Below are 16331 nucleotides of genomic sequence, written 5' to 3'. Positions count from 1 at the left end.
AATAACTAACAAAGTATATAACTATAATTTATATGATTTTTAATTATTATAAAGTGTTATATTAAATTAGATTAGTTTTTTCCAAATCAGTGGACTTTTCAAATGAATTGCATTTTTCTCCCAAAATGGCCAGGAAAAGACCTGATGTATCTATATTGTGTCAATATTTGTTGATAAAAACATTCCAATTTGGTCCATTTTATTGATAAAAAATGCTCAAATTTGCCATTTAATTTTTTTTAAACTCAAATCGACTCAAAATGGCTAAGAAAACTGAGACCGTGCATGAAGGCTGAACTGTTTGAAACTAATGTTGAAAAAATCATTGATATATATTTCAGAAAAAGGACAGAGACATTCTGCTGTGAATATAATATTCATACAAACATGTGTATTCATATAATAAATATCATTCGTTATTCGAAACTGCTTTACTTATTTGAAATTCTTATCATAAAAATTGACCGGTTACGTTACAACGTCAAAATGAATTCAGGTGAAACAGGTGTGTTGACACTGATCAAAGACATAATCAAATGAGAATCAAAGTTTTGTTGGAATAATTACTGCTGTTTAACAAATGTGTCATTTTGAGTTAATCTCGTACGGACGGACGGGCGGAACAAAGAACGACCAGACAGGCCAATCGCAATATGCCTCACAGTATGTATAGAAGCTTGGACCTTAAAGAAACAACTATACCAGCACATGCTGTGTATGATTTGTTTTAAGTTAAACATTTAAATACCATCAGTAAAAACCCATCAATAGTATTGTGTTATTTGAACAATTTGTTGACCACTGTCGTTTATACTTATGTTTAACTATTCATAAGTAAATTGGTATACTGTGCGGTATTTCTGAAACAAACGCTTAGTCCTCATATATATTTAATTTCCGATAGAAACCTTGACGATTTGCAAATGCAGTCATATCAGCAGAAATGTGGAACAAAATACATGCACTATAATATTTTATAACATGGCACGTTAACAGACACGAGTCACACGACTGGTATAATTCATAATATAATATTGCGTTGTTCAGCCGGTTAAGTAAACAGTTTTTGGCTATGTGTACCAGGTAGCTGTTTGGTATAAAGAGAAAAACAACACAAATACAAAAAAGACATTTATCGGAAAAAAATGTGTTTGCATAAACCATGTGCTTTTCCACACCCAGAAATATAAACAGATAATATTGAACAAATATGCAATGTCACATTTAGAAAATTATTGTTCACTGCCAAAAAGTGTGAGCATTTAAGAAAATTCCTGAGCAACACAAATATATTCATTACAGCCAAAATATCTCACGCAGCAAAGTTTTGGGGGCAAAAAATGGAGCGCAGAAGGTCAATATGGTAATACATAATCTAAGGGAAAAAACACCGATTATTAAATTTTAATTTGCACTATTGGGTCACCTTTGTAAATTATATGCGTTTTAAAGCGGGTATAATAACACCGATTATTAAATTTGAATTTGCAATTATTGGGTCACATTTGTAAATTATATGCGTTTTAAAGCGGGTATATACGATCTTATTTCATTTTTTCATAAAAAGTGTAAAACGTTGATTAATAAAAATCTAAAATGCAAGTTCAGAAAAATAGTACCAGAAAATAAACGAGATAAGATATTCATTCAATTTCTAATAATTTTCTGTAGTTGTCAGCATCGGCGTAAACTTGTTCGGTATGAATTTTATTGAAATAAACAATTGATGTAAATGCAACATCCAATTAAAATCTGTATCGTTAAAATTACGTGAGTGAAAATATTATTTATGGGCGAACACACATTCATGAATTACAGTGTATCGACATCAGAAGAAAAAGCTCGCTGGGAACCGGAACATGCACAGTTGAACGCGACATCGCTGGTGTTCGAATAAACGTTATTTCTATAAATTTCGTTATAAATTTCATTGAAGTAAACACTTTTTCATTGATGACAGAATAACAAGATTGCAAGAATAAAATGTTGACACTGATATCGTACATACTCTCTTAAATAATCCGAATTACGCGTTATCAGATGGGGTTTTCATGTGAAAAGCAAGATGGCGACATCCATACCGAGACAGGTATTTTCGCTGTTTAACACTCTTTATTATTTGTATAAATTGTTCAAACGCCGATCACTTTCAAGCCACATCAGCAAAAATGTGATCAGAGTTTATTTCGTTTTTATAATCGCTCTTTAACTCGACTTTACTAGTTGTGAATTTTTTTAGCGGGAGATGTAATTTTTGTGTCCCGCTAAGAAATTTTGCAACGTGTAAATTCGATATATACAATTAAGATATTTATTTTTTTCAGTCTCATCCATTTACATGTACGACATAGTATGTCCAAGATATAAAAACACATGTATAACAACAGCTGCAAATGGCCATTCAATTTGAATTATAAGAGACTATAAAAAATAGTCTATATAACACAGATGACACATTTATGGCAAAAGATAGTACATGTATTCCGTGAGTGAGTGAGTGAGTGAGTGAGTGAGTGAGTGAGTGAGTGAGTGAGTGAGTGAGTGAGTGAGTGAGTGAGTGAGTGAGTGAGTGAGTGTGATTGTGTGAATAATAGTTGTATGAGTGGGGTTTAGGTAGGTGATATGGATAAGAGTGAATGAGTGAGTGAGTGAGTGAGTGAGTGAGTGAGTGAGTGAGTGAGTGAGTGAGTGAGTGAGTGAGTGAGTGAGTGAGTGAGTGAGTGAGTGTAGGTAGATGTGTGGCTGTTGAGTATAAGTTAGTAATGGTAGTAGTGGGTTTATTGAGCTATAATGAATTACGTTTTATTCAGTGACAAAGCCAGTGGTTGACCACTTAAGTAGAGAATGAGTATGTGTTGTGCCTTGTCTTGTTGGCAACATAGTGTATTGGTAGATCAACTACCATTTAACCTGTGTATGCAATATCAATGTTTTCATATTGATATACGTAAATGTATCTGATATTTAAACAACATGATTACTGAATTACTGAAGAGAGTATATACATAATGCATTCAAAAATACTGTACAGTTAAATAAAAAGCCATACCAGTAATGCTTATCTTAACTTTCATTTATAAGATTAAAAACTGCCTAAAAATCAAGAATTTTATGATACTAAAATGAGTTATCGTGACTTTTGCCAAAATTGTAAAATGTAGATTAAACACATATCACCTCAGGCAAGGCCTGAAGTGAACTGATTAGCGCCACTGATAAGTACTATATCATATTCTGAGGAAATTATAATGTTTTATTGTACATTATGTAAAACAGTAAAATCAAGTAAGACTCAAAGAATGAATAATCTAAACATCTGATAGTATAATTAAGAAATATGGTAATACATGGCATGTACACTGGTGGTCATAACAGGGGGTTGCAACATAGACCAATTGACCAAGACCAAGACACTGCCAGTGTACATACAACAGCCCATCCCTACTGCCCAACTACACTATCTATACAACTAGTTTTTTCAAGATTGAAGTATTTTGTAACAGGTTTTGGCAGACTCATACATAACACTTCTTTCATTGGAAACAAGAAATATCTTTAAAAATATATACGGCGTTGATGTTGTAATGTTTGCGACCAGTGAAAGGAGATGTAATGAAGCGACCATGTATTTTAATGAAGGTAGTGAGTGATATAGAGAATACTAGGTCGGTGCCGAATAAAGCAAAGTTTATTTTGCGAGGCTTAGAAAATCTGAACCACGAGCCTTGGCGAGTGGTTCAGATTTTCGTGCCGAGCAAGATAAACTTTGCTTTATTCGGCACCGACCTAGTATTCAATTTATCCCATCAATTTTCTAAGTCGTAAATTATTTCTTTAAAAATACAAATTACAATAGGAAAATCGAACTAGACGGAAAATCCCAAAGATATTTTAAGCAAACATTGTTTCATTATTTTAATCGTGTCGAGCCTAAAACATTACAAAAAGATCAGTAACTAACCTGTTTTTCTGTTTATCATACCTCTACGTCCCCGATTTTTAAGAAATTATGAAAAAAAAGACACTGAACAACTGCATCTTTAGCGTGAAACAACATGCATTGTGTCGTATGACGTGTTATGTTAATAATGACGTCACGAGTACGCGCACTTAATATTTGTAAATAATGTTTATTGGCTTTTTGAGTTGCATTATGTGTTAAAAATATATTACATCTTGGTATCAAATTGTTTTTTTGTTGAATCTGATTCGATTTTTCTAAAATGATTATTTTATAGTTGATTCAGAGTAATATGAACATTCTTCGCCGCGCGTGACAGCTATATTTCAGCACTGCTGAAATAGAGGAAAATTTATTTCCCAGTGGTTTATTTCGACAATGCACGTCTGATGATGGGATAAAATAAGATACTATATTTTAATGTATTAACAAATAAAAATGAAGAACAAGAAGAGGTGAAATTGTATGTTATATTCTTAATAAGTATTGTAATGACTAGGTTTTCATAATTGAACGAGTAATACATTAGTTTCAATAGGAAAAGAAAACATATTCGCCACTGAAATACTATGAACATAATGTTGGAATGAAATAAAAGATAATGTGTTATAATGTGTACAAATGTTAGTCATAGTGATATGAATTTTTTGCAGAAAAACAGAACCTTATAAAAAAAAAATGAACAAAGAAACATGTTTACACTAATAAACGCAAATATGGATTATAAAAAATCAAAGACAGATATATTTCCAACACCCTTATATTTCCTGAGTATCGCGGGATACCGCCCCCAAACCCCCGCTTTGTCAATAGTGGTAAACAACTGCCTACCGGTAAAGTGCAATCTAGCCTGTTTTTGTAGTGTTTAGTGTGGCCGCTACGGCATGTAAACATACACTCTGGATCAGCAGACGATTTATTTCATTTTATTACGGAGCCGATGTATCACGATTGGTAAACATAGAGAATAATTGGTTAGTGTTGATTATAGATCAGGTTTATCATGCGAGGCTTAGAAAACAAAAAGCACGAGCCTTGGCGATCTAAAATCAACACTAATCTATTATTCTATTTATCCCACTTTTTATATAGTAAACCTTTTTACTTAAACAGAATTAGTTTGACTGATAATTTCGCTGGATTTATGACGTCATTTCCTGCCGTTGATTATAGATGATATTTAATCAACGGGGCTTTAATCAACCGAATTCGCTATAACAGTGGGATAAAATAGATTCTTTTAATTGTACAGACATGTGTTTAATGCTATACTGCTTCGTAAACTAAGGAGAAGCGTTTCGATGTAATCTTTAGAGGATGTTTTGTATCATGACAGTTTTTAATTTACTGTACTTTACATGTAATTTACAATATATTCATATTTCAGTTCAAATGATATATGCATCCAATGTTTTGTATTATTAGCCAATGCACAATTCGGGTTTATTCATTTCGGACCTATCACGAATGAAGGTAATCTAAGGTCAAAAGTGACGTTAAACAGCTATGCCGAAAAAGAAATATAAATTTATCCTGGTCTGACATATTAATAAAGTTGTTGTCTATTTCTGTAGCCTAACGTAATAAGACATTTCTATCGTTAACATACGCAGAACATTTAAAGGGGCCGTCCAACAGATAAAGCGTCGTATCGACGCGATTCGATATTTTGGAAAACTACGAGGATTGCTTATATAGCTAAACAATACGTCCGCACTGGATTTGAGCGTGGACGGTCGAGTAGTGTAGGCGGGAGGCTTTTTACTCCAGGAATCCAGGGGTCAGTGGTTCGAGTCCTGTTGAGGATTACTTTTTTTTTCCTTTTAAAAAAATGCATTCTTGTTTTTTTTTTACTGGAGATGTTTAGTTCACATGTATAAATTTATCAATATAAAGCATATAATGACAAGCTTCAATACATTCCAAAATCGGTTGGACGGCCCCTTTAAGTATTACATGAACATTTTCGATTGATAAATTGCAAATTGGAAATAACCGTTAATTTTCAGGCAAATCTCATATCTTCCTGTTTCTAGTCGAATAGGTGCCACCCCACACCGGAATTTAGCAAACGCAGATATATATTTCATGGGCATTTTAGATTTCACATAACTTTCTGTATCAAAATCATGCTTAAAAATACGATATGTTCTAAGTTTGTTTCTACCAGTACGTGATGGACCTTGTTCGCTCTGTATTGAATCTTTCCACTGTTCTATGTTTTCATTCATGGTTACAGATTCTACAAGATTACATAATTGCTTGGAGGTAATTGTTGCACATTCCTCAAGATAATTCAACATATCAATACTTCTGAAATAAAATTTAACATAACATTGCCAATTTCTGCAGATATTATTACTTCTATGACATGCATATTGAGAACGAAGAGAATGAAGAGTGAAACGCTAATCACTTTCATGCCGATATGGCTGTCCAGAGAGTGAGTGGCATTTTATCTTCCTTTATCCACAGTATATATTTGTTTTGCCTTATGTGAAATTATGTCAATGCAATACTCACAAGATATAGTGCATGTCACAGGTGGTTAGTACGGAATCCGGATAGTGCCAACTATAACCTCGCCCTTCTTTCATCAAGGGCGACACAAGACACACGAAGCGATACACGATATTTTGCGCGACAGTCGCGGCGACGCACGATATATTTAACACGATATATCGCCCTTGTGTAGGTAGCCCAAAAGGCGATACATCGTGTTAAATATATCGTGCGTCGCCGCGACTGGCGCGTAAAATATCGTGCGTCGCCGCGACCGTCGCGCAAAATATCATGCGTCGCCGCGACCGTCGCACAAACATATAGTGCGTCCCCGCGACTGTCGCGCAAAATATCGTGTACAGCTTCGTGTGTCGTGTCTCGCGTTCAAATGACGACGCAAGAAGCGACGCATTATATTTTGCGCGACAGTCGCGGCGACGCGCGATATTTTATTATTCAAATGTCGCCCATATTATCCGAATCTCGTGTATCGCGGTCTGATTTCAGACCGCGACTCTAGACACACGAAGCATTACTCGATATTTGCGCGACAGTCGCGGCGACGCTCGATATTTTTACTGTCCAAATATCGCTGCAATAATATCGCCTGTCGACTGTCGCGTTTAAAAAAAATCATGGGAGACAAAAAGGGGATATTTTTACGTCATCATGCATGTGCATCATGTCGTATATATATATCTTTTGATATAATATTATTTTATAATAATGTTTATGTCTGATCAGCAATTAAAATGTATGTGATTGATATAGAAAGCTATTCGCTTCTTATACTTCAATCTGGCCATAAATAAATATTAAATATTACATAAATATTTTATATAAACGTATAGTTGACGATAGGAAAATCGCTTGGAATAACGATTTTTAATATAACACTGAGTTCCCAAGGTTGAGTTATAAGTTGTTCGATTCTACGGTTCGACGTGCATTACATGCTTTTTGTTTAAATCATATTAGGCATGCACAACAGTAACAGTGTGAACTTTATTTGAAAATAATTATATAATAGTCATTTATATTATATCTGCAACCCTGTTAAACAATATGAAAAAAAAGAAGTTTTTCGCCCTTTAAAAGCGTTCTTGTTAGCCAATATAAATATTATAAAATTGTTGTTTGCACTGTTTGCAGTTTTTTTTATGCCGTAAATTTATTTGATAAAGCACTATAAAAGGTATTTAAAAGGTAAAACAATACCAGCAACAACAATACCGTCTAATTAATGTATCAATAGACTTGACATAATGTTGCTCGTCAATAATCTGGATAACCTTTAAATGATGATGACCCATGTACTGATAAAAAATCTTCCGATTTAATAGTGATGTGTTGAAGTTAAACGTTATCTACAAATCTGCAATCCTATTAGAAGTGATACAGATTATAATGATATAGTATCTTAAAATTGATAGAAATTTTACTCCATTGTTCAAATTTCTGAATAGTTTTAAACATATACTTGTCAATATATATCAAAATTATTATGAAAATTAATTAATGTGTACTCGGTTTACTAATGCTAGAATAATCTTTTATAAGTGTGTAGAGGTCAGCAGTATTGATAATAAATGGTTAAAAATTACTGTAACACCGTTTAAAAATCAAAGTACTGACAGTACTGGTGTGACGATGCTTTTGAGAGGATGGATATAAAAGCATCAAGTTAAGTTTATCTACATCACCACAATCACAACAATTTTGTATGTTGGTACAAAAAAAAATTTGGTACAAAAATTTTGCGAAAAAAATTTGGGTATGAAAACAAATTTGGATACGAAAAAATATTTGGGAACAAAAAAATTGGGACCGAAAAAATTTTGGGTACGAACAAAAAATTGGTGATGAAAAAAAAATTGGGTACGAAAAAACAATTGGGTACGAAAAAAAGTTGGGTACGAAAAAATTTAGGTACGGAAAAAAAATTGGGGGAACGGAAAAGTAGTACCTGTAGGGAACTTGACCCACACTCGCACATTTTCGGCCCTTTCCGTCAAACATCAGATAAGTTCCTCGAAGGCAATAGTATGAATACACATTTCGAAAGCGGTAATGCGGTCCTACCTACGCGCGTCAATATGTAAGCGAAATATGTACACAAGTCTGTCAGGAATGATTGAATTAACTAAGAAAATCGTGTATTGATGTAAGTTTTTTTAAGAAATGTGCAGAAAATATATTAAACCAGAGCTGTGTTTGTGAAACACAATGTCCCCTGCTGCGCAGCTTTGAAGCCATATATTTTACCTTTGACCTTGAAGGATGACCTTGACCTTTCACCACTCAAAATGTGCAGCTCCATGATATACGCATGCACGCCATTATTGAAAAAGTTATGGCCAATGTTAAAGTTTTCGGACAGACAGACAGACGCTTTATATTTGACATTTGACCTTGAAGGATGACCTTCACCTTTCACAACTGAAAATGTGCAGCTCCATGAGATGCACATGTATGCCAAATATCAAGTTGCTATGTTCAATATTAAAAAAGTTATGACCATTAAAGTTTTAGGACGGACGGACAGACTGACATACTGACTGACTGACAGTTCAACTGATATAGGCCACCCTACCGGGGGCATAAAAAGCAATGGCGATATTTTTCTCAGCCACATAATTGTTAATAGTTTGATATCACAAAATGAAAGTGAAAGTAGAACTGTCAAAAATGACAACCTGTCAACGTGTTGTTTTTGCTGGCACGAGAGGGCGATTACACTCAATGTGTTCACATTTTGACCATAGGCTTTGTCAATGACCTTTATAGTATGGGTAGCTTTGATATTATTTATTGCTATCATGTAACTGCATGATTGTGTATATGTTTACAATACACAAATCATAAATAATGATATAAATATACTGATTGAGCTTATAATAATCTGAGAACTATAGCCAGGTCAATTAAGGACTTAAAATACAATTTTGTGTCCTGATTTCATGAAGAAATGACCATGCATGTCCTTGATTTCAAATTCAAGGCCCTGGTGTGACACATTGGTAGCATTACCGTTAAACTGTTACCAGGCTTATGAAATTAGTTTTTATTGAACTATCTAAGGAAATCTAAATCAGGCACGGATTTTTCTTGTTTTAATACAGTCATAGATCAGTTGTGGCCTCTGGGTAATGACCAATTTTTGCTTACTTGTCACACCCTTAAAACTGTTCACACGTCTATAATAGCAAATCTGGATTTAGGTGATCTTCAATGGTACATTTAAACTTTAGCTCTGTTACAAGAGTGCTGGTAAAGTCCAGTCACATATTTAAATCTAGGCCATGTCAAAATCAAAGTGTCAAAGACACATGAAAGATGCGTTCATTAATTATTGTCCAGTTGTTTACTACTGCTGTAAGTTTTTATATAATATGACTGATGAACATCATGTGAGAGAAAATTCACATTATCATTGTATATCAGGTTTAGCAGTCTTTTAGATAACAAAGTATGCTAGTTTTCAATGTCGCTTCTGGGGATCAAACCCGTAGGGCTTTTAGGAAGATTCTGAAATGTTCGATCCCTCGAGAGCAACCAAACCAAAAATTAAGTCAAATATTGCCGACTTGGTTTTTTGAGTCGGTTCATGAGGGATAATGGAGCTTGATTGGTCATTGTCGGCTCTGGTACTACTTACATGTACCCCGGGTACTCTTAAGTATACTTACATGTACCCTGGGTACTCTAAGTATACTTACATGTAACCCAGGTACGGTAAATAAACGTAATTGTACTCGGTCCATATTAGACTGTACCCGAGTTGTATTCGCGCCCAAAACCCGATGTCGTAAAACGCGCAACCGATTATCTTAAAGACACTGCATCAACATGCTTTTTGAGTATGTGTTCCGATAATATAGAGGCCATTCTACAGAAAATTGACATAAATGTGTATATATAATTATTACAAAAAAAAGTCGACAACGACTGATTTAGGGTTAAATTTCCCGGGTACATTTAAGTATATTTACCGTACCCGGGATACATGTAAGTATACTTAAGACTACCCGGGTACATGTACGTAGTACCCGAGCCGACAATGAACAATCGAGCGATACTGGAAGGTGCAACATCTCTCACGCCCCCTAGCATCGCCTTTAGCAGTATTCAATTTCCAACAGGAAAGTGCTGGAGTCATTGATCCCGAGGGATAAGAAAAACAATTGATTAATGTTCGAAATAAATAATTTGATTAATGACAATTCTATTATTTGAGCCAGGTCACAGAAAAAGCGCAGTCAAATCAGTATCCAATTAAATTATTTGTTATTGTCAGAAAAACGCTTTTAAGATAACAGCTTTCAAGCGACTGCAGGCTGATCTAGATCCAAACTGGCCACAATCGCCTTAATGTCTCTTTTACTGTGACACAGTTCATTTAACTTTAAAATGATAAAAAGTACTAACACTAAGAAAGAGTACAAACCAGTAAAGAGTTTGAAATCAATGTTGAATTTCAGGACAGCTTGGTGATCTGCAAATCCCCGATGAAATGTTGATATCGGGTATCATAGTCATTCAATAAGTCGCAAAATGCTCGAATACAATTTATAAAGCACAATGTGACTTATATTGATAACTAAAAATACCAGTATGCCAGTTTTGCCGTGTCAATCTGTTACGATCCAGAAAGTCCTTCATTCACATCGAGTATATATCCTTCGAATTCCAACTATTGTTGTCATAAGCGGAGATTTAGTGAATAAATTATTCATATATCCTAAATGACAGCTTCTAAATAGCGAAACAAGCCAATTTATGCAGTAAGAAAATTTTTAATCGAGACTCTCATGGGGGCGGCCATTGTTGAATGTTGAAACACGAACGACAACTCTGCTGGGAGAATGTTATCAATGACGAGCAATCTCCTACGCAGTGGCGAATGCAAAAGGGAAGTAACTGAAAAATCTAGTTATCTCAATCGGACTGGCTCGGTCTTTTACATAGGTCGCCATTGTGATTTTTTTTATGGTTATCAGACCTTGGACGATGCTGTTCCAGCATCGTCAAAAACGCGGCAGCCGACAGGCGATATTTTTACAGCGATATTTGAACAGTACAAATATCGTGCGTCGCCGCGACTGTCGCGCAAAATATCGAGTAGATTGCTTCGTGTGTCTAGTGTTACGGTCTGAAAATAGACCGCGATACACGAGATTCGGATAATATGGGCGATATTTTAATAATAAAATAACGCTCGTCGCCGCGACTGTCGCGCAAAATATCGTGCGTCGCTTCGTGTTTCGTGCGTCGCCCTTTGAACGCAAGACACAACACACGAAGCGATACACACTACTTTTTCGCGACAGTCGCGGCGACGCACGATATTTTGCGCGACAGTCGCGGCGACGCGCGATATTTTGCGCGACAGTCGCAGCGACGCACGATATTTTGCGCGACAGTCGCGGCGACGCACGATATATTTAACCCGATATATCGCCTTTTGGGCTACCTACACAAGGGCGATATATCGTGTACATATATCGTGCGTCGCCACGACTGTCGCGCAATATATCGTGCGTCGCCGCGACTGTCGCGCAAAATATCGTGTATCGCTTCGTGTGTCTAGTGTCGCCCTTGATGAAAGAAGGGCGAGATTATAGATGGCACTATCAGGATTCCGTAGGTTAGCGTGTGGCAATGATATTAATAAGTGAAAAGTTGATTTTTCGATATATTTTGATTGTTTATCATTGAAAATGATGTTATCGGAACTCTCCAGCCTGGTTTTTTCCGATATTTGAGCACGCGCGGTAGGTACAAACAAAAGCTGACTAGCATATTTTAAAAGAGAGTGAATCAATAATTTCTCTTATTGCTTAATAGTAAACACCACTTTTTCCTCTCAAACGTTCGTTATAGTTGATAAACATACCATGGTTTAATCATTTTTCTTTAGATTAACTAATCTCGATCGTGTTTAATTTGTAAAAATACTATGTTACACAATATAATGCTGCATGTACATGTAAACAGCTTCGGTCACGTCACTATGTCATTGCATATACTGTGCGTAATGGAAGTTTGTCAACGAAACTATCAAGACATTGACTCAATTGTATATATATTATACTATTCAAATATATTTAAAATCATACAGACAAGTACCAAACAACAAAAACCTTACTATCCTCGGTCCATTCGTAGTACTAGAGCTAATATATCGTTCCATAACAGTTGGATATTTATATGTCTAATTGATATAGCTCTATTGTGATGCTTTTCTTTAATCTAATCTGTAAAGAAAATTATTCGCTAAAGACTTGAACCTTAAGATTAGAAGGCACATCCCTAACGACCTTTAACATACATTACTTTTATTTGCTATATCTATAACGCATGCCGAAAAAAACAAGAACGATAATAATGTTTTTCAAAAGAAATATTGCATATGTCAAGCCGTTTGTATAGGTTCCTACATTACTATACAGCTGAAAAAGTCTGTTTTTCGTGTCTTTAAAGAATTTTAGCAACTGGACCCATTCGTATAGGCGGCTGTACATCTGAACTTTTAATCCAGTATTAAACGTCTGACATACATGTATACCAGTGTTATATTAGTTATGTGATATTATTAATAATAATAGTAATATAAAAACAACATAAGACTTGAATTTTGGCATTTCCTAAAAGAAACACTTTTGTCGTTTAAATACTTATTATCCACGACTGAATGGGAAGCAAATCGGATATCTACGTTACTGGCCATTACTGTATTAATGACAATGTTTGTACCTCCCGCGCGCGCTCAGAAATCGGAAAAACTCACAGCGCGCGAGTTCCGAATGAAATCTAATGTCATAGCCACATGCTAACCACCTGTGGATGTTAGGTATATTTGCTTCAGTTGTATTGGTACTAGTTATTTACTAAACGAATAGAATGTGGAATACCATGAAACAAAATAATAATATAAATATGAATTAACTACAATTTAAAATGTTTCGTTCATTTCCTCGGTCGACCATATATATTAACATGGAATGAAACATGCAATACAGGATTTAAGAAAGAATAATACAATCATTAAAGTTCCATGTTGCAATTTCTGTTTACAATATTGAGATGGAATTCCTTTCATATCGTAACATTAATTTTGCACAAACTTAATACAGTCATTTTGTAGTAATCGAAATAGTTATTTGAAACAAAATCGCCCCAAATAGCATTATCAAAGGTTTTTCAATTGCATCGTATAAATTGTCACTGATCATCATTTCATTGTGCATGCAGTTGGTTTTCTGGTTTCATAATACTTTAATTTTCGAAATTGATTGGTCCAACCCCACATCAGACTCTGCAAGTAAACCCGAAACTAAACACAGCAACAAAAACTAAAATTTCCGTACCTTCAGGCGTTGGTCATTCCCCATACGTATTGGATAACCATACATACAGAGGTTTAAAAATAGCTTTGGTAAAAACCATGCTATACCGTACATAAAGAGGTTTAAAAATAGCTTTGGTAAAATCCGCTGGGAAACCATACACAGAGTTTTAAAAATAGCCATTCTGATAACCAAGGGTTTTACAGATTGCAAACTATTTATTAACGTCAACCAACAAAGTTTAATTAAATGAAAGAGCACATGATTTTATAATTGCTTGTTAAACATTTAACTAAAACAATGGTAATACATACTTTTCAGTAATCTATGCATTGTAAAACAACCATCTATGCACCATATAACCATATACGCTAACTTAAATAGTTAAAAAAAACGCAATAACAATCTAGATTAGCCTTCAATAATACTGCAGCGTCTTTTAGTTTCTTAACCAAAGCTGTAGCAGTAGCATCGTAGATACATATTAAAATTGCTGTTGTAGTATAAAAGTGTAAAAATAACTTACCGGGTAAAAAGAGCCGGTTATGAAAAAACCCTTAAACTGTAAACAATCTTATTATTCAGGAAAGCAAAATTCACTTCGATGATTCCGGATGTTGTCGTGAGAACGTCCCACTACTGAAGACCTCATACCGCGCGTACTGTCGGGCTTACAATATGCTGGTCACCAACTGGCTCGCGGGAACCATAGGGTCGGGCGTCCCTAACGACGACTATGACGTCAGAGTTATACGGAACGCCGTTGAGGACAGCGTCCGCGATCTAACTATAAGTGCGGAAGACGAATCGACTTCCGGACTTGAAGAGGTTCAGCGTGTTTACGATAATCTGGTAGTCCTTTGTGTCCAGGGGCATTTGCGTACTGTCGTCTCCCATCGCCGCTGGTTGGACAAATGTTACCAGCTGTGTCTTAAAATCGGTGTAAAGTTATCGGATAATATGAAAGATCACATTCTACGACATGATCTGAGTAAGTTCTCGCCACTGGAAGCGTTAGGCTACGCCGTTATGTTCGGTGACGGAAGTGTGGGTTTCCGGAAGTTGGAAACTCTCGAGGAGCAGACGGAATGGGACCTAGCTCTGAAGCATCACTATGCTCACAATTGTCACCATCCGGAATACTTCAGACAAGGCGGCGTTTCCGTTGTCCAAGATAGACGAGAGTCCATGGACAACGACTCCGACGGAAGTCTCCATTTGGACGAGAGCATTCTGGACATGATGGCGGCTCGTGGAGAACGCGAGTTAAAGCATGATAACGAGATCTCCATACAGAAGATACTAGACATGCCTGCCCAGTACCTAAGGCGGTACACGGACGCGGACCGGAAGTACGTCACGCAAACCATGGTGGCGTGGTCGGAAAAGGCCCGGAACTTCATGTCGGTCGAAGGGAATGCGCACATATTTGACGGACTGTTCGATGAAAGACACGTGGTTTATTGATAATTGTTCCGTGATTTTTTTGTTTCGTTCTGAAAACAGCTGAATACTGATCATCCGGTCATCCAAACTAACAGTCTCTTATCATGAAATGAATTGGACAGCATCGAATGTTTAAATGTAACTAAAACTACACATTTTTGAACGTACAAACTTTTTTTAAAATTATGTACGCTTTTTATACTGTGAATGCTAAACTATACGTTATTTATATACCCAATATTCCAATATTGATTTTTTTTATCGATTTATATGGTTTTGGTTGTGATTTCGTTAGTTTTTGAAAGCTTTACAAAATGCCAATATCTTTATATATATACATTTTTACTTTAAGAAAACAAATTTTAACTGCATCTTACGTTTTATGACTTAAGATGCACAACTAGACGTTGAGTACAGTCATAGCCATAGATTAATCAATCCGAAAAAAATGTTCTTCTTGGAGTACATGTTACAGATAATATTCTTTAAGGAAAGTCTGTGGGACGGCAATATTACGTGTATTTTTAATGATATACGTACGTTTTTTACAAGTTATATATTTATATATTTATTTTTACAAAACATGTGTGAGTTTCAACTGTGTATAATTTCGAAGTATATATTAATTTAACACCCCACTTTAAAAGCATAAGTTGTACATAACTAAACTACCTCACAAACATGTATACTTTACATTTTAATACGTTTCTGAATAAAACAATGTTTACTTATATACATACCAACGATATGCAAAGAACCTTTCTATGTTCGAATATTTTTGTGTTTACATCATTTTTTAATAAACGAGAAAAAAAAAATTAGTTTTCATATATACTAAAACAATGAAGCTTAATTATTAGAAAATTGGGAAGCGTCCATGTGGTAAAAAAAGCGTAACGTAACAGCGAAACGTTAACAGGGACAAAATAGCGAAATACGTCGCCAAGAAATGTTACTGCATGAAATGCATGGATCCGTAGTAATCATGTTTTAAATTCATTACCTGGTATTGTATTCTTTGTCTTTACAAAACATGTATCCGTAAAACGACCATCTTCAAAGAAATCTCATTA

General features: G+C 35.2%; 2 protein-coding genes across 5 annotated transcripts in view; one reads left to right on the top strand and one right to left on the bottom strand.

Moving 5' to 3' along the window:
* The window catches only part of LOC127875282 (uncharacterized), a 171987-nt gene extending 157487 nt beyond the window's left edge, over window positions 1-14500 (bottom strand). The window contains exon 1 of the mRNA XM_052420236.1: window positions 14339-14500. The gene's annotated coding sequence lies outside the window, so the exon portion shown is untranslated. The remainder of the gene's footprint in view (window positions 1-14338) is intronic.
* LOC127875281 (uncharacterized) overlaps window positions 1-16060 on the top strand; it is a 157401-nt gene extending 141341 nt beyond the window's left edge. The window contains exons 1-2 of one of the 4 annotated variants that reach the window (XM_052420229.1): window positions 2050-2089; window positions 14398-16060. In XM_052420229.1, the coding sequence (XP_052276189.1) occupies window positions 2066-2089; window positions 14398-15279 (906 nt within the window). In that variant the 5' untranslated portion in view covers window positions 2050-2065 and the 3' untranslated portion in view covers window positions 15280-16060. Of the gene's footprint in view, window positions 1-2049; window positions 2090-14005; window positions 14116-14397 lie in introns of those variants that run through there. The other 3 variants (XM_052420231.1, XM_052420234.1, XM_052420232.1) reach the window with 3 other exon arrangements.
* Window positions 16061-16331: the final 271 nt, after the last annotated feature.

Source organism: Dreissena polymorpha, chromosome 3 (assembly GCF_020536995.1).
Source record: "Dreissena polymorpha isolate Duluth1 chromosome 3, UMN_Dpol_1.0, whole genome shotgun sequence".
In the NCBI taxonomy this organism is placed as follows: Eukaryota; Metazoa; Mollusca; class Bivalvia; order Myida; family Dreissenidae; genus Dreissena; species Dreissena polymorpha.
The sequence above is the reverse complement of the archived record's forward strand: the minus strand, read 5'-3'. Positions and strand labels throughout refer to the sequence as shown.